At 45.2% G+C, this 18,986-nt stretch overlaps 4 protein-coding genes across 4 annotated transcripts in view; 1 reads left to right on the plus strand and 3 right to left on the minus strand.

The window, feature by feature from the left end:
• Window positions 1-18,986, plus strand: part of LOC131215432 (uncharacterized) — a 72,188-nt gene that overhangs the window by 23,773 nt on the left and 29,429 nt on the right. Inside the window, exons 2-4 of the mRNA XM_058209820.1 lie at window positions 587-703; window positions 16,813-17,734; window positions 18,256-18,371. Coding sequence (XP_058065803.1) covers window positions 587-703; window positions 16,813-17,734; window positions 18,256-18,371 — 1,155 coding nt within the window. The remainder of the gene's footprint in view (window positions 1-586; window positions 704-16,812; window positions 17,735-18,255; window positions 18,372-18,986) is intronic.
• LOC131206301 (uncharacterized) lies at window positions 1,896-5,744 on the minus strand. The gene is made up of 3 exons (XM_058198809.1): window positions 5,411-5,744; window positions 5,150-5,339; window positions 1,896-2,947 (listed from the first exon to the last, which is right to left on the minus strand). The coding sequence occupies exons 1-3, from the start codon at window positions 5,622-5,624 to the stop codon at window positions 2,758-2,760; spliced, it is 594 nt and encodes a 197-aa protein (XP_058054792.1). The 5' UTR covers window positions 5,625-5,744; the 3' UTR covers window positions 1,896-2,757.
• On the minus strand, window positions 8,150-9,752 carry LOC131206300 (17-beta-hydroxysteroid dehydrogenase 13-like). Its single transcript, XM_058198808.1, has 6 exons — window positions 9,369-9,752; window positions 8,915-9,091; window positions 8,786-8,858; window positions 8,532-8,715; window positions 8,330-8,455; window positions 8,150-8,259 (listed from the first exon to the last, which is right to left on the minus strand). The coding sequence occupies exons 1-6, from the start codon at window positions 9,750-9,752 to the stop codon at window positions 8,184-8,186; spliced, it is 1,020 nt and encodes a 339-aa protein (XP_058054791.1). The 3' UTR covers window positions 8,150-8,183.
• LOC131206299 (17-beta-hydroxysteroid dehydrogenase 13-like) lies at window positions 12,514-14,711 on the minus strand. The gene is made up of 5 exons (XM_058198806.1): window positions 14,080-14,711; window positions 13,247-13,319; window positions 12,931-13,114; window positions 12,741-12,866; window positions 12,514-12,662 (listed from the first exon to the last, which is right to left on the minus strand). Exons 1-5 carry the CDS (start codon window positions 14,638-14,640, stop codon window positions 12,581-12,583), a joined length of 1,026 nt encoding a protein of 341 aa, XP_058054789.1. The 5' UTR covers window positions 14,641-14,711; the 3' UTR covers window positions 12,514-12,580.

An 18,986-nucleotide genomic window follows, 5' to 3' on the forward strand; every position in this document is an offset into this window, starting at 1 on the left:
CTGGAATCGAACTGTTGTAAGGTTCCGAATCCTTCATTTTGCTTTCGTTAAGATGCAGTTTTCAACGAAAACTATTCTTGCGCCATTAGTTATGCAATTCCATTGTGCATTGCACACTGCATTTGGTTACCATAAAGTTACGCTGCTCCAATGAATGCATTTAATAGGAAATATGTGAGTGTAGGGGGAAAAAATATGCTAACCCTGTCTGTTTCGATGAAACCACATTGTTGGTTATCGTTCTAGTCCATTGCCGAAATTGTGATGTTTTATATGTTGCGATTCAAGTTCATTCGGACTTACATCTTTCGCATTGTTTCGGACTAGGTTTAGGAGCGAAATTTAATTCTTTGTGCTATCATTAACATCATATCGATCGGTTTCATTCTTACTTTTTTTATGTGGTTTTTGGCACTTTTGATTATGTTGACCATTCAAAATCGAAAACAATTTGGTGTACCTATTGGAGTTCATTGAATCATGACATGGTAATTAATTTCCAGTGTCGGGAATTGCCGAAGATTTTCTCCGAATCCTTTCCTGTATCATCGCTCATACGGTAATCATCATTCATTTATGTTTTCAGGACGTTGTGGCCACGGCAGTCCCTGCGAACAGTTGTGCTACGAGTTGCACGACGGCATGTACGAATGCGACTGCTCGGAAGGATTCGAGCTGCACAGAAATGGCTATAGTTGCCAAGGTAAGTCCCGTTCCCAATGGTTCTAGCCGCCCGCTTAATCATCCCTTCCATCCTCATTCCCAACTCAGGCATGGGAACGGAGACTCTTAAGTGCTCGGATCTCGAATTAGCAAGCTTTAAGTCACCAAAGTGATTTTGGCCAAAGGGACTGCAAGGAGGAATTGTTTGCGAAAATGACCTTCTCTTCCGCAGACTCTGGGCTCCACTTGGTATCCAAATCCGATCTTGTGGCCGCGATCGACCAAGGTTCGACGAGCGATTCGTTCCGAGGCACCCAAACATTCAGGTTAAATCGCGTGTAATCCAGCCAGTCAGCAGATAAAGTCTGGCTTCGCCGGATTAACTGAAGATGGATGGTAAACATTTTGAATCGAGAATCCGGAGCGGAACCTGGTTGGCGACAGTCATCCAATCGAGCGCCCGCCGCCTTTGGCTGGGCTTGTTAAACGCTGACTACGGGTAGCGCAGAACACCGTTACGCTCAAGATAGGGCCACGAATTACGGTAACGATTTGTAGTATTCGTATAGTCCCAGGTTTAGTAAAATGGGAAAAGAGCACAACTCACCAGTTGCGGACAACCGAGTGTAGCAAAAAAATACATTCATTTGTTCGAAGCAATCGCTGCATCTTTTAATCTGAATTGGGACGATTTGTCTCCGGGTGGCGCGTAGAACAGTTTTCAGAATGCATCGCTACAGCCACAGGATCGGCATGTAAATCATGCTAAGTAAAGCATGTGAATCTCTTTCAGTGTGCAGGCATCTGTTTCTGCGAGGCCGCACGAGAGAGCACGTCGAGCATTTTAATCCGGCGTTCAGGCACGACCTGTGATAATAGAATCTCGTGCCCACCAGTTCCGCGAGGTTTCGCTTTCGCTGGGCAGTAGAGAAAAACCTTCACCAAACAGTGTTTACCAGGGCAATGGTTTTGTTCCTGATAACACATAACAGAAAGCTGTTGAATGCAATAAATCTTAGACGTTTGCAATGCTGGGAAAGTTTCCGTTTCTTTCTCCGTTTTCGGTGTCGCGGGTTCGTGTTGAGATTTCAGTTCAAGTTTTCAACCTAACTGAAGCAATGTCTGCAAACAATAGCAGACTGTTCTGCGAATCGCGTTCTAATTAAAGTGAAAAATCAAAATTAAACGAAAAACGTCCCGACAGACGTTTGTAAGCTCTCTTTATTTTGCTATATTATTGTAGTACTTTAATTTGGAAACAAATTGCTTCAGCTAGTAAGTCTTTCGAACGTTTCTGGATAACAGAAATGACCAAACGGATTGGGTTTCACGTTATAGCTAAAGAAGTACAAAACCTTACACTAAACCATAATACTAAGCCGAACGTTTTGGCTCTGCTACTAGTTTGTTTGTTAATTTTTGAGTTAAAAATCTGATGTTTAACTTCACCTTCATGCGCCGCCGATTATTTACATTTCTTTGTGGCTCGACTTTTGCGAATTTTCCCCCGGGTCTACGACTAAAGCCATCATGGTGACTGCGGTCCTCTCTGGTCGCTACTTTATTCCTACCCCTACCTATCTACACTAGATTTATTACAGTGTTGCCATAATTTCACACTTGACAACGTTTATCGATCACATTTCGCGGTTCATCGAACTGCTTAACAATCATTGCCCCATTGGCCTTCCCCTTGATTGTTAGCATCGCGTCCGGGGCCGCGACCACCGGAATCGAATTATCGCGAAACGGTTATTGGGTGGGGAACGCTTCAGAAGCTGATGGAATTTAACGCACGCCATGAAAATGCCAGAACATACATGGGCAATGTATAACGTTTCCTCTACTCGCAACAAATAATGGAACAGAATCCTAACGTACTAAACGAAGGCGTTTTTTCCAATCTCCCATTCGTCGATTCGGGGTCATGTCCTAGGGTGTTCTTAAATAGTAGTATCGCTTCCAATAGTGGCATCGAAATTCACTTCTCACTTTCACAACTCACTTTCGACGTATCGCAATCACACGCTGCCATTGTTGCCATTGTTGCTGCAACACTTGATCACACACCGCACCCACTTCGCACGGGGGATACTACTTCAGCTGCACTACGTTGGTCAGTTTGAGCAGCTTCTTCGAGCTGTACGGACAGCTCGGCCACAGGTGAGAGCATCCGATCGGTGTCACCAGTGCGTCTCCGGCGTCCCGTAGCAGTTGACCCATGTGAGCGGCGAAATGCCATTTCGTCGGACTCATAGCCATCGTCAGCGATAAGGTGGTAGACCTGCAAAAATTAGCGCAATAAGTACCGTGAATGATGGACCATCGATGGACACAAAGGCGGTTCAAAGGAGGGAAGATATGACGCGTGCACGTTCCCTCCGGCAATCGTGTATTCGAACAGGTTCAGTTGCCGCCCCGGTGCACCGAGTATGGAAAACTTTTCTAGTCGACCCGATCCAAGCCCCAGAACATATATTACGTTACGTTACGATAAATGAGGTGGCGTAACTGTATTGAACAAGCACATCGACCTTGAGTGATGCAGAGGGCAGGGGATGATATGAAAGATCCCACCGTGAGGCCATACACGGTTTCTTCTAAAATCGGTTGGGATATGTTCGAAGTATTTTAGTACTCATCGACGGGACGGTCCGGCGAAGGTGAACCAGCTCGCCACCTTGCAAAAGCATCGATAGACACTGTGTGCCCGAACCTGTCTCGGAGTAGAACAAGGTAAAGACATCGCCTAGGAGCATGACAACATCACCGACTTTAGCGTGACCCGAACGTGCGAATGTGCAGCGATTCGAATCGGCGACCGATGTTGCGTTTATGGAAACGCCGATTTCTTACATCTTGCAGCAGGGATTGGCTGTTTATAAGATGAAATGTTAATGACCTCACAGGGCTACCTCAAGGGTACAAGGACCATCATGTAAGGTGTTGTGCCCGATGTTCCTGTGTCAATGGCGGGCCAGTTTCTGAAGATTGATGAGTCGCAAGTATTGTGCAACCGCATTGTGGCCTTGCCTGCGCTCTAAAGCATCAAAACCGATCGTCCAAAAACCATTCGCACGGTTCGTGTGTATTCCGGGTGCGTGGCCGAACGGTGGCCGAATGGGTGGTACCCGTCATGATTATAAACCGCCCAATTAAGCCTAACGGTCCAAAGCCGGGGGGGTAGCAAATGGCACCACTAAGCCACCTAACATCGCGACCTGAGGGTCGCCAGGAGATCAGCGGGAACTAGTGGCGCTCATAAAGCAAACAACATCGCACAAACCAATGCGCACTGCCAATCCATCACTGTGGCCTGTGCCCTCGATTGGGTTTTGATATTTAATAATTGCAAAACCGTGAGGGAATGCACAGAGCCGCGTCGCCACTTGAGACAGAGAGAGAGAGAGAGAGAGAGAGAGACACAGAGACAGTGGCGGACAGAGTGCGAGATAGAATCGTTGAAGGAACCAAGAGGCGCCAAGAGGCCGCGTCGGGGCCGCTGCAGTTACGTTTCACTTTCGGCGAGTGCGCATCAAGGTCACAAAAAAGTAGCCGAAGCCGGACCACCGGTTCCCGCCAATGTCCACGGCGATTATTTCTACGGTTGCGACAGCTTCGGCCACTCCTGTGGCCAGTCGAGCGCGAGCGCGCGCGTTGAAACCTACTTTCTGGTGTGTTACCTCACTCGCCCCACTCGAGCTCGGCTCGCCTCGAATGTGACGTAATGGAGGGTCAGAGCGGTCCACGAGATGATGTTGTTAGATGTTCCGCGGGTGAATCGCCAGCGAAGGGCTACGGGGACTGCTACGATTGCTCCAGGGTGTCCCAGGTATATTACGCGAATTTTGCGTCCATACTTCTTCGAGAAGTCTGCGAGCTTCAGGTTTTGGCCCAGTGCGAGTGATACCACGTTTTGCTCGTGCCGGAGTGCCAACATAGCGCACCGTCATGCCCGAATTGTTGATTGAGCACGTGCGACCATCGAGCATCGCGAACTGTTCCTCGTTCGATACGCGGATGGAACCTTCCAGCAAAAGGGATATTCTTTGTATATGGGATGCGGACCACCCAAAAAAACAAAAAACCGAACAAGCACCCCTTTCTCGAACCTTCGGTGGAGAGCGAGCTGCGCGCGAAATGACTGTTAGATTTTGCTTTTGCGCAGAGCCCCAATTTTAGAAGGCAGCGCACCTGCTGTGAATGCACCTTGCTGTGGCTATCGTAACACATCCACTTTCAACCGCAATAGGCAGAGCACGATACGGCGAGCTGAATAATTTACTTGCGCCGCAGCGGTGGGGAGCTTCTGTAGCAACCGTGCAGCGGAGACTACCAGTCGTTGCGCTTCGCACCGGGTCGTCGGCGGCAAGCTCAACAACCCTTTCACTTCCAGGCACGAAACAGGTTTCCATTTCATGGGCTCACAGGCGCGGTCACGCACGAATGCACGCACGCACGCACGATCGAGGTTCAGGTCGCTTACCTCATCAGCGAGAGTAGATCCCGCTCCCGGACGTTCAAGGAGTAGTTCGGCTTGGCCGCCATCTCACACAGCAGCTTCGGTAGACACGCTTCCCGGAGCGAGTGTTTGAGCTTCTCCCTGCGCGCCAACAGCTCCGCCGTCGACAGGCCCGCCGTGTCCTCCTCGAACTCACTCTCAAGGCTTCCGATTGCTGCAAGAAACAAGTACGTTCACTGCGTCAGAACAGGCGGGCGGAATCTAGACGGCCTGGATCTGACTGACCGTTCGAGGGCGCCGTTGTCCGTGGCCTTGTGCCCGGTGCATCCTTTCCACTCGGCAGCATTTCCGCGCCGTTCGCCTCGACCTCGGTGATGCCCGAGAGCAGGGCTTTGTCTTTCGGTTCCTTCCGCGCACCACCGTAACCGAGCAGATCGCCGAAAATGATCACCACAAACGCCATCACGAAGATGACCCGGAAACGCCACGCCACCTCCATGATGCTGCACAGCCTCTCGGTATCGGTAAACAAACCACGCCAGCACCACACTACAACGTCCACACTTTCAGCCGGTCGGTTTCGATTGACTGGCCGAAGCTCTGAACTCACAGAGCACGCACAGCCCGTTTTCCTGTACCGGGTGCCCTCTGATCAATCTCTTCCCAGCTGGCTGTCTGGACCTACACGCTGCTCTCCGGTTCGTGTTCCGGGCTGCCTTGACGCACCTCAGTCACCGAACTGCACGCACTCGTGACTGACATCCGAGAGCTCGGCCAAGTTACGCCTAACAGCACATGGGCAGCGCGTGGGGTAGGAAACCGTGTGTGTGGCTACCCTGCCGAATGACCGATCGGCCGTTTGGCCCCCAAACAGGTAAGCTGCCGGTGGCGGTGGACCGGTGCGATACGAGCAACTTTACGATCGCGGGTACATTGTGAGCTGGAGCGCACCTGGGCCAGCTTAAAACCCTCTGTTTACTCTCGAGCTCGAGAGCGGGCTTTGTTGGTGTCTCTCTCACGCGTTTCTCTCTTTCAACACACGATTGTGTGTTCACCGGCGAGGCAAAGTTTCGTCAATCGAGCAGCTAGGGAACCTTCTACTACGGAGAGACGACGATCGCCTCGAAAAGCGTGATCCAGCAGATGGAAATGAGAGAAGAGACGCTGGTGAGAGGAGCGTGAGATGCTGGTCGGCGTCGCGTCGTCTCATCGTCATATGGAAAATCTCTCGCAAAGTCTGCTAGTTTGTTCAATAAGTTCGTAGCCTCGATATCGGAGGGTGCTGCTACGACCCCGATTTTTGTTGTGTTATAACACATCGTTCAAAAAGTCCCGGGACTAACATAGAGATGGAGCTAATAATGCCATTTATATACCAAGGTTCAGAAGTACCAACCTTCAGATGAAGTGTGTCGAAATTTGACGTAATTCGAAACATAACCAAGGAATCGTGAAAAAATGGGCCAAAACGAGCTTCGTGTGTTGATAAAACATTGTTTTCTAATGGGAAAAAGCACTGTTTAAGCTCAACTTGAAAAACGTTATCCGGAATCTACTCCCTCGAAAACAACCATTTGTCGGTGGTATGCTAACTTGAAAATAGATCGTATTGATACAATTGATGCGGAACGTTCAGATCGGCCAAATGAGGCACTAAATCCCGAAAACACCGAGAAAGTATTGAAAATCGTGATGGGTGACCGCAAAATGAAAGTGCGCGAGATAGCTAAGATGGTGAACATATCCACTGGTAGTGTATTTACTATTTTGCACCAAAAATTGGCTATGAAAAAGGTTTTCTCCAAATGGGTGCCGCGTTTGCCCACAATGGAACAAACGATCACAAATCAAAACGATGACCAAATTCGCCGAATTAGGCTTCCAACTGCCTTCTCATTCTCCGTACTCGCCGGATCTTGCCCCCAGCGACTACTGGCTCTTTCAAAAAGATGCTCCGGGAAAAAAGATTTGGCTCGAATGAGGTGGTGATCACTGCTACTGAGTCTCATTTTGAGTCAAATAACAAATCGCTCTACCAACATGGCATTGAAAAGTTAGAGAATGCTGGAATGATTGCAATACATTTGAAGAAGATTATCTTGATGAATAATAAAAATAAATTGCCAATAAAACGATGTTTTCATAGTTAGTCCCGGGACTTTTTGAACGATGTGTTATTGGTACACTCTGCATATGAACACATATGTGAAGTTTCATTTCAAGCGGTCGCTTTTTTTCTACCAGTCATTTAGTATTGACGTATCACTGTGATTCTTGCAAGGGAAAATCGTGTCGTGCAGTGATTGAACTTTATTTGGAAGGTTTAATACCAAAGGAAATTTATGAACTAATGCTGAAAGTGTATAAGCACTCTTCGCCTTCAATTAATACCGTAACAAAGATGCATTGCTGAATTTAAACGTGGTCGTACAAGCCTTCAAAACGATACATGTCAGAAACGTCGAAAAACAGATATCTTAAATTCCAAAAAGAAATGCCGGATATCGTATTGGAAAATCGTCGAACCACTGAAAAAGATTTAGTATAAGGCCTAGCCATCGCACTGAGCAGTATAACCAACATTTTGAATGGTCATCAGGTCACAAAAGCAATTTGAAAGTGGCTAAAACCCATGAATTAAAGTTCGAATTGTTGAAGTATCCATCGTATTCACTAGATTTGGCAACGATAACGACTTCCATCTGTTTTAGACCCAAAAAAATCGTGCGTGAAAAGCGGGTTTTCATCAAACGTTGACGTCATAACAGCTGTGGAAGCGTATTTTGAAACCTTCCCAATTTCTCACTTCAGCGATGGAATTTACAAAATGGGGTCTCGTTGGAACATGTGTATTGTATTGTGTAGGGAAACCGTACTGAATAAGAGAGCGTATTTCAAACCGCAAAAATGCATTTTTCTTATCGTGGCTACGAACTTACTAAACAGCCTAGCCTAGTAGTTTGGTTTGGTGGTTAAAATAAATTACTCCATTTTCGGTTTGGTTTGAATAACATCTTTATTGAACTCGGTCAAAGTATCAGACACACGGCGCCACGGTTCACGTCATCACGTTCGGTATCGAGGTTCTGAGAAAGCATTTCTTTGCAAGACGCGCAACGGGCGCGGGAAGGTTTCTGGGAAGGAAGGGTACAGACAGAATCACGACATGACCGTGTAGAAAACGGGTTCGCAAAAGCTACTCACTCGTACATTCCCACAAATGGACCAATCAGCTTCGGCAAGTAGACGTTGGTTTTGTTGTACAAAATTCCCCCGACGACGGCTCGGGCCACGGTTGCGGATTCCATGATCGGTACTCGATTTTTGATACTGTGAAGTGAAACCGAATGACGCTAGTAAACAAATTGGCCCGTTCGTTCGGTTCGACCGAAATTCGATTGCATACCCCATCCGTTTCAGTGCATCCATCAGCTCGTGGCGCGTTTTAATGAAGCAAGGGTAAACCGTGGTGGTTTTAACCACATCGTCGACCCCTTCGCTGTGCAACTCGCTAGCAAACGAACCCATCAGACCCCGAACGCCGTACTTCGAGGCAGCGTAGGCGATCATGCGCTCGATCGGTAGGTACGCTAAAAGGTGAAATTTTCGGTCACAATGGCTAAACACTATGCTTGCGCGGCCGTGAGGTTGCCTACTTACAGGCCACCGACGCGATTGCAACGATGTGTCCGCGTTTTCGTTCGATCATATCGTTCACAAAGGTCCGCAGCATCTAAAACAAGCGAGTCAGGTTGTTTGCAGAGGATATGAACCACCATTTTCACTCACCCAAAGATGTGACAGCAAATTGATTTCGATCACTTTCTTCAGGTCGTTTGGAGTTCCTTCTCGCAAGGACATCAGCGGTAGTACGCCCGCATTGTTGACCAGAATATCTACTGGACCGAGCGTCGAGAGTACTTCGGCCTTCAGGACAGTCACGGCTTCGAATGAAGAAACATCGGCCTACGGAGTGACATTTAGCAAACATTTATCCAATAGCTCATTATAGCTCTCTCTCTCACTGCTTGTGCCCGACGCGCCACCGGGCAGGAAAACTAGTTGTAGATGATTATGCACTACCGCATTAGCCGGAGCGTCTAACTAGCCCTGAGGTTAGGTAACCGTTGCAGTACCGCGAGCCGTCAACATGAGTGCATTAGAGAGAGACACCGTGCGCCCAAACAAAGCAGCATAGACCTGCTGGCGATGCACTTTGCAGCGCACGCATCGCTGCGTTTACCTTAAAGAAGTGTGCGTTCACGCCCAGCTGACGGATATCGGCGGCCGTCTGCTCGCCGTTGCACGCGTCCAAGTCCACCACAGCGATGTGACACCCGGCGCCGGCCAGCTGAAGACAAATGTCCCGTCCGAGCCCGTTCGCTCCGCCCGTAACGAGTGCCGTTTGGCCGGAAATATTTTTTTTCGACGCTTTGCGAAACAACCGACCTAGAGCATCGGCCAGTATCGGCAGCAGTAGCACTACGAACGTGGAAATGTCCAAAACAACGCTGGAGCACAGCTTCAGCAGCTTCCAGTGGGCCAATGTTGACGATGGCTGGCGATGGAACTTTTTCCCCGTCGCTTTCACGTACGGCGTTTGGCCGATGTTATCTAAACTCTCCATTCTGCGAAAGGTTTTCCTTGGCCCCGCTCGTTTGCTTCTAGAATCGCACCGTGACGAATGCCTTTTTTCGTCGTCTGATACACCGAACCGGACCGTTTCAGCACCGAAGGGCTACTGAGCGTGTATTCCGCTTTTCGATTGCGCTGAAGTGCACTGCCTGCCATACCTGGGGCGTTAGTTACATGCACCGCAAACTCACCTAGATCAGTTAGTGGCAGATAGTGGTTCGATTGTAATCGTATCGAAAGCGTATAAGGCGGACTGAAAAGGAATCCATTATTTTTGAGTGAAATTCAAAAGTTTAAGTTTTTGTTTCTGACGGTCCAATTTTCGTCAAATGTGCAACGTTTTGTTGGAAAATTGGTTGCCCTTGAAGGGTATAAATCAATGCATAATTAGAGGTGCACCAGACGGAAGCGCATCTCATGATAAATTATACCGTTCAAGTCCCACCGCAGACCCAGTAGAACCGACTAAAATTTCGCGGATGGAAATTCGCCATCATGTTTGTTGGTGTAAATAGGGTGGCGCCCAAACTACGCGCGTCTTTGTGAATCCAAATTTGCGCAAATGATTTAAAACTGTTTCCTAACCTAACTGAGGAAGCCTAACTGAGCTCCTTACGATAATATTGTCAAACGCATTAAGTTAATATTGGACGACATTGGCACACGCATTAAAAGCTAGCCAAGGGACGAACATAACCAATACGATCACGGAATACAGGTACATTGATGTTAAAGTCGAAACGATCGAAACCGGAGTTGAAACGTCGGATGGCACTCGTCAGCGGTTCATTATAACCGTACGCGGGTCGACTTCGACGTTCAGCAAGGAACTGCGAGCATCGAAACGGCCTCGTCGGCACGATGACCTGTAATTGCGAGAGTAGGCTCGGCGCTGATCTACTTTGATTATTTCTGTGATTTTATCGACATTTTCGATGACGCGTCTGCCTGGGCCGGATAACTGAACCGGATTGACGAAACGAAAATTGCACGTACCTTGCTGTTACAGTATCGGCATCATAAACACCTTACTCAATTTCGGCGGCCCAGCTTGTATTTTCGCATTTATCAAAGAAAACCTTTTAAAATACCGAAACTGTACCGCATTTTCTCTTTGTTGACTTCCATTGTTAACACCCTTTAACTCACAAATAAGTGGAACAAAAAAAAGTGAAAGCTTTTTTTTAATTGTAAAATGTCAGCCTGAAAATGAGCACAAAATTCTTTTTAGCCAACCTCAAATACGTTATATCGAAGCGCATAGTTAAATATTTTCAAATAAGAATGTTTAAAGTACAAAAAAATCCAGTTATTATTGGCAATACACAATCTATTTATTGTAGTTTTTTCGCAATGGCGAAGAATTTTTTCTTTGCAACGCACCTCTAACTTACAATAATACTTATTATGGTATAGGAACACCGACTATAATAATATTACTTTTGATGAAGCGGTAATATGAAGTCATGTTAGTTTTTCTTTTTCTGTCCGTCGGAATCGACACATTTAATTCTTGCTTTTTGTACAGTGCCATACACATTGAGTATGGCTCTAGCTGATGTCAAACAATGCAGATAACATCATTTCGAACAGTTTCATTTATAAGAGCGGACAGATTCGTAATGTGAAAAAGTTCCTGAACCTGAATGCATGCCGATTCTTTTGAAGTCATTCGAAGTAGATGAATGCAACCTATACAGAAGCTAGAGACATACAACAAAATCTTTTTATCATATTTGTACATTTTTTTTAATGATATGCGTACGGTTAAAATGTTGATATGATCCAACCAATCGTCGATTGAAGGTTTGCATTGATCTCCAAATGAATTAACTTTGCTTGTTCTTTCTATTTGCTAGCGAGGGTACATTTCTCAGGAGCGTTTGTAGCAAAAGTCCTGAAAGCGAGGAAGGCAGCAAGCTACAAGAAGAAAATCAACACTATTGACACCACTTTGTCCACGAGGATATGTAAAGTTCGACTTACTCAGACAAGTAGACAAAGTAGCGAATGAAAAACGGTGCTATGAAGACGTTCATTTTACAACGCAGCATACCTCCAACAGCTTCGTCGGCAGCTTCTTCCGGTGTTAGGATAGCAAGTTTTTCGTCGAAACTTGAGTTGCAAGGAAACAAGCAAACAAATCGATCAGCGCCGTGTTCTTCCGGAAAATGTTTTAGGACAGATTCGGGCAAATGTACTATGCTTACCGATATTCATTAAGTAAATCCATCAGATCCTTTCGGGTAGCTATAAAAGTGGGATAGACGGTGGTAATGTGAATCTCTTCACCGAACCCGTCCATCGCCAGTTCTCGCTGAAAGGCTTGCATCATTCCGCGTACTGCAAATTTTGTTGCAACGTAGGAGACGCTCCGTGGCGTTGGGATGCAACCTGACATAAACCAAAAATGGGTGTAACACAAGGACATCATCTACGATTGCGATAATTATTTATGGCTCACCCATAATGGAGCTGATGGCAAGAATGTGCCCATTTCTGCGTTGTTTCATACCTTCGACGAACACGCGAATGGTCTGTAAACGGAAAACAATTAACAATTTGTGATTCAATCGTCCAGTGATCTTCGCCACTCTGGCGTGGTGCTCAGCGGCCAAGTACGCTGTGGCCTTCGTCAAACGAAATTGAGTGTGAATAATTCGACCCACTCGGGTTGGATGGATTGGAAGCGTTTTTTTTATTCGAAATTGGTAACATTTGTAACCACATGCAACATAGCCTTCATCATTACTCATAACGGGTTTTAAGATGCATCTGTAACGTGACGATGGCAATTGGCCAATGACCGCCGATTCCGAATCACGGTTTGGCCGTGAAGTGCGGTAATTTTCCTCCCAGTATGGTGGACAGTAACAGATGCTTTAGTCCAGACGGCAGGTTCCTAATGAGGAATAGGACAAAATGTATAAATTTTGAATAAAGCTTACGCATAATAGAAGTTTTCCCTTCAAATACTTACTCAAATTGCTTGCACACAAGTGTCAAAATGCTTGGAACAAACACTTCCCGCTTATTAATGAGCATGCCCTTCACCACTTCATCGGCCACATGGTCCGGTGTGAAGACATAGAATCGGCTGAGGAACCTGCAAGGATATATCGAACATAACTCGAATGTTTCATATCACGTTACTTCGTGTTACTACGTACTTGAGCTTATCAAGTAGGTCCATGAATTGCTGTCTGGTTGCGATCAACGCCGGGTACACACAAGTCGTGTACAGTTTTTCGTGCAACCCGTCCATGCGTAGCTCACTGTTGAGAGATTCCATCAGCGCACGGACACCGTACTTCGTCACGGTATACGGTATGAATCGTCCCACCGGAAAGCGCGCTAAAAATGGGCAGATGCATTTGTTACTGTTTGTGATTTTTACCGTCTCCCAGAGTGGCCGGTAAAAACGGTAAAAGACTTTCGTGCTCGGAAAACCTTTCAAAGCGTGCGGCAAACTAGCAGATTACTTACCGGCGATTGAGGCGATGCCAACAATATGACCACGTTCTCGAGTGATCATACCAGGTTTGAATGCACGTATCGTCTAAGCAGTGAAACGAAAAACATCTGCGTAATGTACTATGTTTGTCCGAAGTGGATCAAGTTTGATGCACACACCTGTTGTGATGTTGTTAGTACACAGTTAGATACTGCATTCCGTTCCGACCACTCAAGGCGTTAGAACGTCTGATACGTTAAAAGCACCAAGTTATATTTTTAGAACATTCATAAAATAACAAAACTAACAACGATCCGAAAATTCTTCTGTTCTGTTAGTTATGGATGTGGTGTTGCTTTAAATTACAGTGTATTTATGTAGCACTAGTAATATGAGTCCCGTGTGCGTATTCATTTTTTAATGTTGTTGCTTTTGCAGCTTGGTTTTGCCTCTCTATTCATATCGTTGTATGAAAGTGTCGTTTTTTCTGTACACTATGTATATTTTATCACTGTTCAATTAAATGCTTCACATATCACTTATGCACCATTTAACCATATGATAAGCTTATAGATCATATAACGGCACTTATTGACAAATGCCATAAAATCTTCAAAGACCACAACATACATCAAACTTATAATAATCAGAAAAACGGTTGGATTTCCTAATGACATGGCGCTTTGAAATGCTCACGTTTTTGTACAGTTGATGTTGATTTAATGCTTAAATGTGATAGTTTTTTGTACACTGTAATTAGAAGGTGCAATTAGAAGCAAACGCTATACATGTTTAGTTGACTGATTTCACATTAATTTAGCTCGTTCCGTGACCACCTCCGAAAGTTGTCTGCAGACATGCTTACCCAGAAGTGAGACGTGAGGTTCACGTTTATGATGCGTTCTATATCGGAAGGTTTGCCCTCGGTGAGCGACGCTATCGCCAGCAGACCTGCATTGTTGACCAGAATGTCCACCGGCCCTAGTGCATTTTCCACATCATTCTTAAGCTTCACCACTTCATCGTAGTTGCCTACGTCCGCCAGGAAAGCTTCCGATTTTACACCTTGTTTACGCAGGTCGACCGCCGTGCGCTGCGCAGCAGCCATATCGATGTCGGCCACGGCCACATGGCAGCCTTCCTTCGCCAAACGAAGACACAATGCTCGGCCAAGCCCGTTCCCACCGCCGGTAACCAGTGCCGTTTGGCCGTGGATTGATTTTTTCTTCGCCGGCACAAACAGATCGACTACGCCGTGCAGAATCAGAGGTATCAGGCGTGCGATAAACTTCAGCGCATCCGGAATGACATCGTGCAGGACGAAATTAAACAAGTGCCGGGATCGTATGCCAGTGCGGCGTTGACCGATTTTGGCCGGAACGTAACCGTTTTCCGTATTCGTAAAATATCCCACGTCGTCACTCATCTTCGGCAGTGTGCGGAGTCTTCCTTGGCCGCGGGTTTTCTTACGTACGCTGCTTACACCGCGCTCACTGTTTATAGATCTTCACCCGAAGCACTGGCCGATGCGACTGACGCGTCGCAGCTGACTACTCGACCCATTAGGCCCCGCAGTAGCAGCAGTCGGCCATGCGAGCCTCTCGATGTGCTTCAGCGGTAACATAAATTTGAGATTCACTTCGTATCTTCTCAGTACACGAAGGTGTTTTGCACACAAATGTACTGTGAACGCAATGATGCATGATGTGGTGGTTATCAATAATGTTTTGAAGCCATGAGTTTACTCCATGTTTTGCACTGCAATTGTGATCATTTATCCTTGATGGATAAATGATCTATAGTGATGATACCTACATATTAACCAACGGATAAAGCGTTGCTTGTGTTGAACTATCTTACTAAATTTACAAAATTATTTTAACAAAGTCTATATTATTAAATTAAAATCTATATTATTAATTATTTTAAAAAAGGCTGGTGATGGACATACTGTTTGGTGAAAGAATATCATAAATAATTTGTGATGAGTTTTTAAAATCATTTACCATAGATGAAGTGACAATCCATTTAGCAGATTGATATAATACACACGTACAAAACATTTTTTCTTTCGTAACTTTTAACTATTTGCAAAAAGCGAATGTAACCCAAAACACGTCCGTTTAACCTATCCTTATATTCACATTTGTTTTTGTGGGCAGTTCTAAACCACGCGGGGCTAAAATAACTGCATACGCAGCATGATTTAAGAAAAGTGGCGAACATTCTAAAAAATCAATCATTTGTAACTTCAACTCGATAGACACTGTGATACGAAAACGAAACGCAAGAATCGTTTGCTAGAAAACTCTTTGACCGTGACAAAAATTAACATTTAAAATTCTTTGCAGTCTTTTTCCCTCGATATCAATCGCACTTACAAATCATGTTCAAATAAACACAAGCTTCACAAGAAGGCAAGATATCGTTTCTGGAATGAAATGAAATCGAAATTATTTTTTAAAATGTCGTGCCAGGCCAACGGAGCTAACGAGCGTTAAATTGAGCGCGAGCTTTAATGTACCGATGCAATGTAATAATTCAACGCTCACTACACAACTCTCACCCAATTACGGCTGCCTAATTACGTATGGAGGACGGTGGAACGTTCGGCGCGTCCAGAAAACTTGCGTCCGTAACTAGGCCTAATTATTATTTATCAGCCTCCAAAATGCACGTCAATTCTATCTCGATTCACCCTAGGACGTCTGATTAAATCGATTCTCTGTATGCTAATTTGTAAGCGGGTGGGCATTTCGGTTCGTTCACTAAAGAAAGACTAAAATTCGTTGTGATCAGTGAAAGAAGATTAAATTGTTGCATTTCCCCTCGCGATTGATGACTTAACCCGAAATCGAAAGAGTATATTGGAAGGCCACCTGTTCCGAGTAAAAGGAAAATGAAACCCCAAATACAACCCATCGCCATACGAAAATTCTAGTCTGAAAGTCTATTTTGTGAAATTCACGCGATCATTAATGCAATAGAGCGATTCGGTTTTATTGACCCATTTGAGAATTGTGCTAGGTCTTATCTTTGTGGGATGCATCCTCAACGGACGCCAAGCGAGTTCTCGCTCACCAGTAATTGGGTAATCAGACACTTTCAGTACTATGAGAAACACTTTGCGATGCTAGCGGAATGTACTTCTCAGTGAGGCGTCTAGTCATGGGCTTCTAATAAGCAATAGAACAGGGCACGTACACAAGTTTTGCAAGTCAGTCCACCAGCGTGGGGAGAAAATATGCATCATTACTGACAACCGGTTAGAGAGCGGGAGTCTCATGAATAATTTTACATCATTCAAATCACATTATGAGAACGAAGGAGATGGTTTTTGCTTGCCGTAATGCATCGCTCGTGGATATGCTTGGACGGTTCCGATTGACTGTCTAATTCGAGTCGAGCCATTATATGTTCAATCCGCCCTGTTTTCAACCAAATCTCAGGTTGACAGTGCGCTCTTGCGTATTGCTTATAAACCGATCAATATGAAAAGAATTCACATTGATCAGCGCTTTAAACGGCGTCAAAGTAATTTTACTCAGAATTTTTAAAATAAGTTTTTTCTTGTCTACTGTCACCGCTTCTTTGGCAGAAATCAACTCTACCTCCAGCGACGACAACTCATCCAATGGCGAAGAAGACGTCCTGTATCAGCGCGGTGCGTCGTTCAGCGCCAAACTCGACATATCTGATCTGCACATATCGATGAAATCGTACGATGATGGCGAAACGGAAGTAACGGACGATGATACTGACGCAGGAGGCGAAGTCGAAGTCGCCAATCCGTCCAACCGGTTGACAGCTAGCAAAGGTCGTCGGCCGCCAATCACCAACCCAAACAGCATCGTCGGCAGCGAGCTGGCCAGGCGAAAAACTAATCATAATTGGAAGACCGAGGCCTCGAAGCAGTCTTCGAATGCGAATGACGCTTGGAGCCTCCTCATCCAAGCAAAGCAACATCTCGGCAAGTCAAGTCGCAACGAAAAATCCGTCCACAGCGATGCTGGTCCATCGATGGCTGTGGCTTCCACTAGCAACCGGCACGATCATCAACCACAACGAGCGCAGCAACAAACACCACAGAAACCATCCGGCAATGACCGGCGAAAATCTAACACAACTGATATTGCCAGCGGCGGCGGGGTGACCCATGACGGAGGCAGAAGTAATATGCCACTGGCAGGTGATATGGAAATCAGCGGCATATCATTACACTCGCCTGTCACCGATCGCGGGAATGAAGCTGATGTTGCATCGTCCTTAATGGCACAGCCATCAGCGTCTCGCGATGTGCTGGATGCATCGGAAATACGAGCCCTGCCACTGTCGATGGCAACCTCAATGGAGGAGGAGACCGGCGGATTGCACGAAGCAAAGGATCTCATCCCGCAAAAAGTTATGCTAGATAACCTGCATGAGCAGGGCTCTCGCCTTATTTCGGTTACTGTTGAGGAGGTTGGTCGCAGTGACAATGTTGAAAATAGTACGCTGCCACTGCCAGACGGTACGGTGAGGTAAGTTAGACTCTGTGTCAGGCTGATAAAATTAATAATGATATTATTCATTAGTTGATAGTTTCTTAGATGTATCAAGCAAATGGCAATGCCTAATTCATGTAGGCCCACATTCTTGGGGAATGCGCTTATTTTTTTCGGTACAAAATAACCTTACCCAAAAATAACTTCGATTGGCCCATTAGACTTCATTTGATGCTTCAATTAACTTGTCTGCTGTTTCGCTTCGGTGACCAAGCCAAAACTGTACTTACGATATTTAAAAAGCAAAAATTGACGTCAAGTTTTTTTTTATCATTTCCGCACAAAAACCTTAAGCTCATTAGCCTCTTTTTTTGTTGGAAAATTTAAATGGTCCATGGAAGCCAACTAATGCTGACGAAATCAAATTAAACATTCTAACGAAGTGCCATCGAATGGTTTTGAGAAACTTAAGGCACACCTTCGCCTGAAAGCTGATCCGTTTCGTGTTTGTGAATTTGTTCTTTAAACGTTTGTTTTTACTTTTTATTCTTCCAAAGGGAACCGTGTACGTTCGACTGTGGTCCCGAAGGCGTTTGTCATGCTGGTGTTGAAGGAACTCCATTCACGCACTGCTTGTGTCCATTCGGGAAAAGCGGAAACCGTTGCGAAGAAGGTAAGAAGCGCCACGATTTCGTTTCCTTCAAACAATGTCCTAAATTTATTTCTACCATACCGTTAAGCTGTCAAAAGCTTGTCAAAATTGAATAATAACCGGCAGACGATAGTAGAGATATTATATTTAATGTGGGATATATTCTATAAGTTGGTTCGACTTAAAGAACTTAGGGCTGCAAGCGTTCAATCCCAACTAGCACTGTTGTATCATTTCGAAGTTTCAAACATACGTTTTAAGCTTAAAGAATAAGGTTATTGAAAGTAATAGTAGAATATTAAATTTATGAGATTTTTTTGTATGGCTTTATTATTGTTAAACAACGTATTGAGTTTACTCGATAAAAAAATAAATAAATAATAACATTATGTTAATACCATAACGATGGGGTGTGGGAAATTCAGCGAAATGTAGGATGTATACACCAACAATTAGTCTAAATCTTACAATAACGATTTAAAAATGGTTTAAGAGTTCGTATTTACCTTTGTGGAGATATAATGTTGAAAGAAGAAGATCTTCTTCATAAGATAGTAGCTTGCAATCCCAAACTTACTTTGTCTATGTTTATTAAAGTTTTCTAATGTTCCTCGGTGAACGATTCCTTCGAAACTG

Source organism: Anopheles bellator, chromosome 1 (genome assembly GCF_943735745.2).
Source record: "Anopheles bellator chromosome 1, idAnoBellAS_SP24_06.2, whole genome shotgun sequence".
Classification (NCBI taxonomy): Eukaryota; Metazoa; Arthropoda; class Insecta; order Diptera; family Culicidae; genus Anopheles; species Anopheles bellator.

Coding starts and splice junctions, on each gene's coding strand:
- LOC131206301 (XM_058198809.1), bottom strand. CDS start 5,624: ATGGAGGTGGCGTGGCGTTTCCGGGTCATCTTCGTGATGGCGTTTGTG. Junction 5,340..5,410: donor GACAACGGCGCCCTCGAACG/GTCAGTCAGATC, acceptor TGTTTCTTGCAG/CAATCGGAAGCCTTGAGAGT. Junction 2,948..5,149: donor GATCTACTCTCGCTGATGAG/GTAAGCGACCTG, acceptor TAATTTTTGCAG/GTCTACCACCTTATCGCTGA.
- LOC131206300 (XM_058198808.1), bottom strand. CDS start 9,752: ATGGAGAGTTTAGATAACATCGGCCAAACGCCGTACGTGAAAGCGACG. Junction 9,092..9,368: donor TGAACGCACACTTCTTTAAG/GTAAACGCAGCG, acceptor GTCACTCCGTAG/GCCGATGTTTCTTCATTCGA. Junction 8,859..8,914: donor ATTTGCTGTCACATCTTTGG/GTGAGTGAAAAT, acceptor CGCTTGTTTTAG/ATGCTGCGGACCTTTGTGAA.
- LOC131206299 (XM_058198806.1), bottom strand. CDS start 14,640: ATGAGTGACGACGTGGGATATTTTACGAATACGGAAAACGGTTACGTT. Junction 13,320..14,079: donor ACCTCACGTCTCACTTCTGG/GTAAGCATGTCT, acceptor TTCACTGCTTAG/ACGATACGTGCATTCAAACC. Junction 12,663..12,740: donor CTTGTGTGCAAGCAATTTGA/GTAAGTATTTGA, acceptor ATTCCTCATTAG/GAACCTGCCGTCTGGACTAA.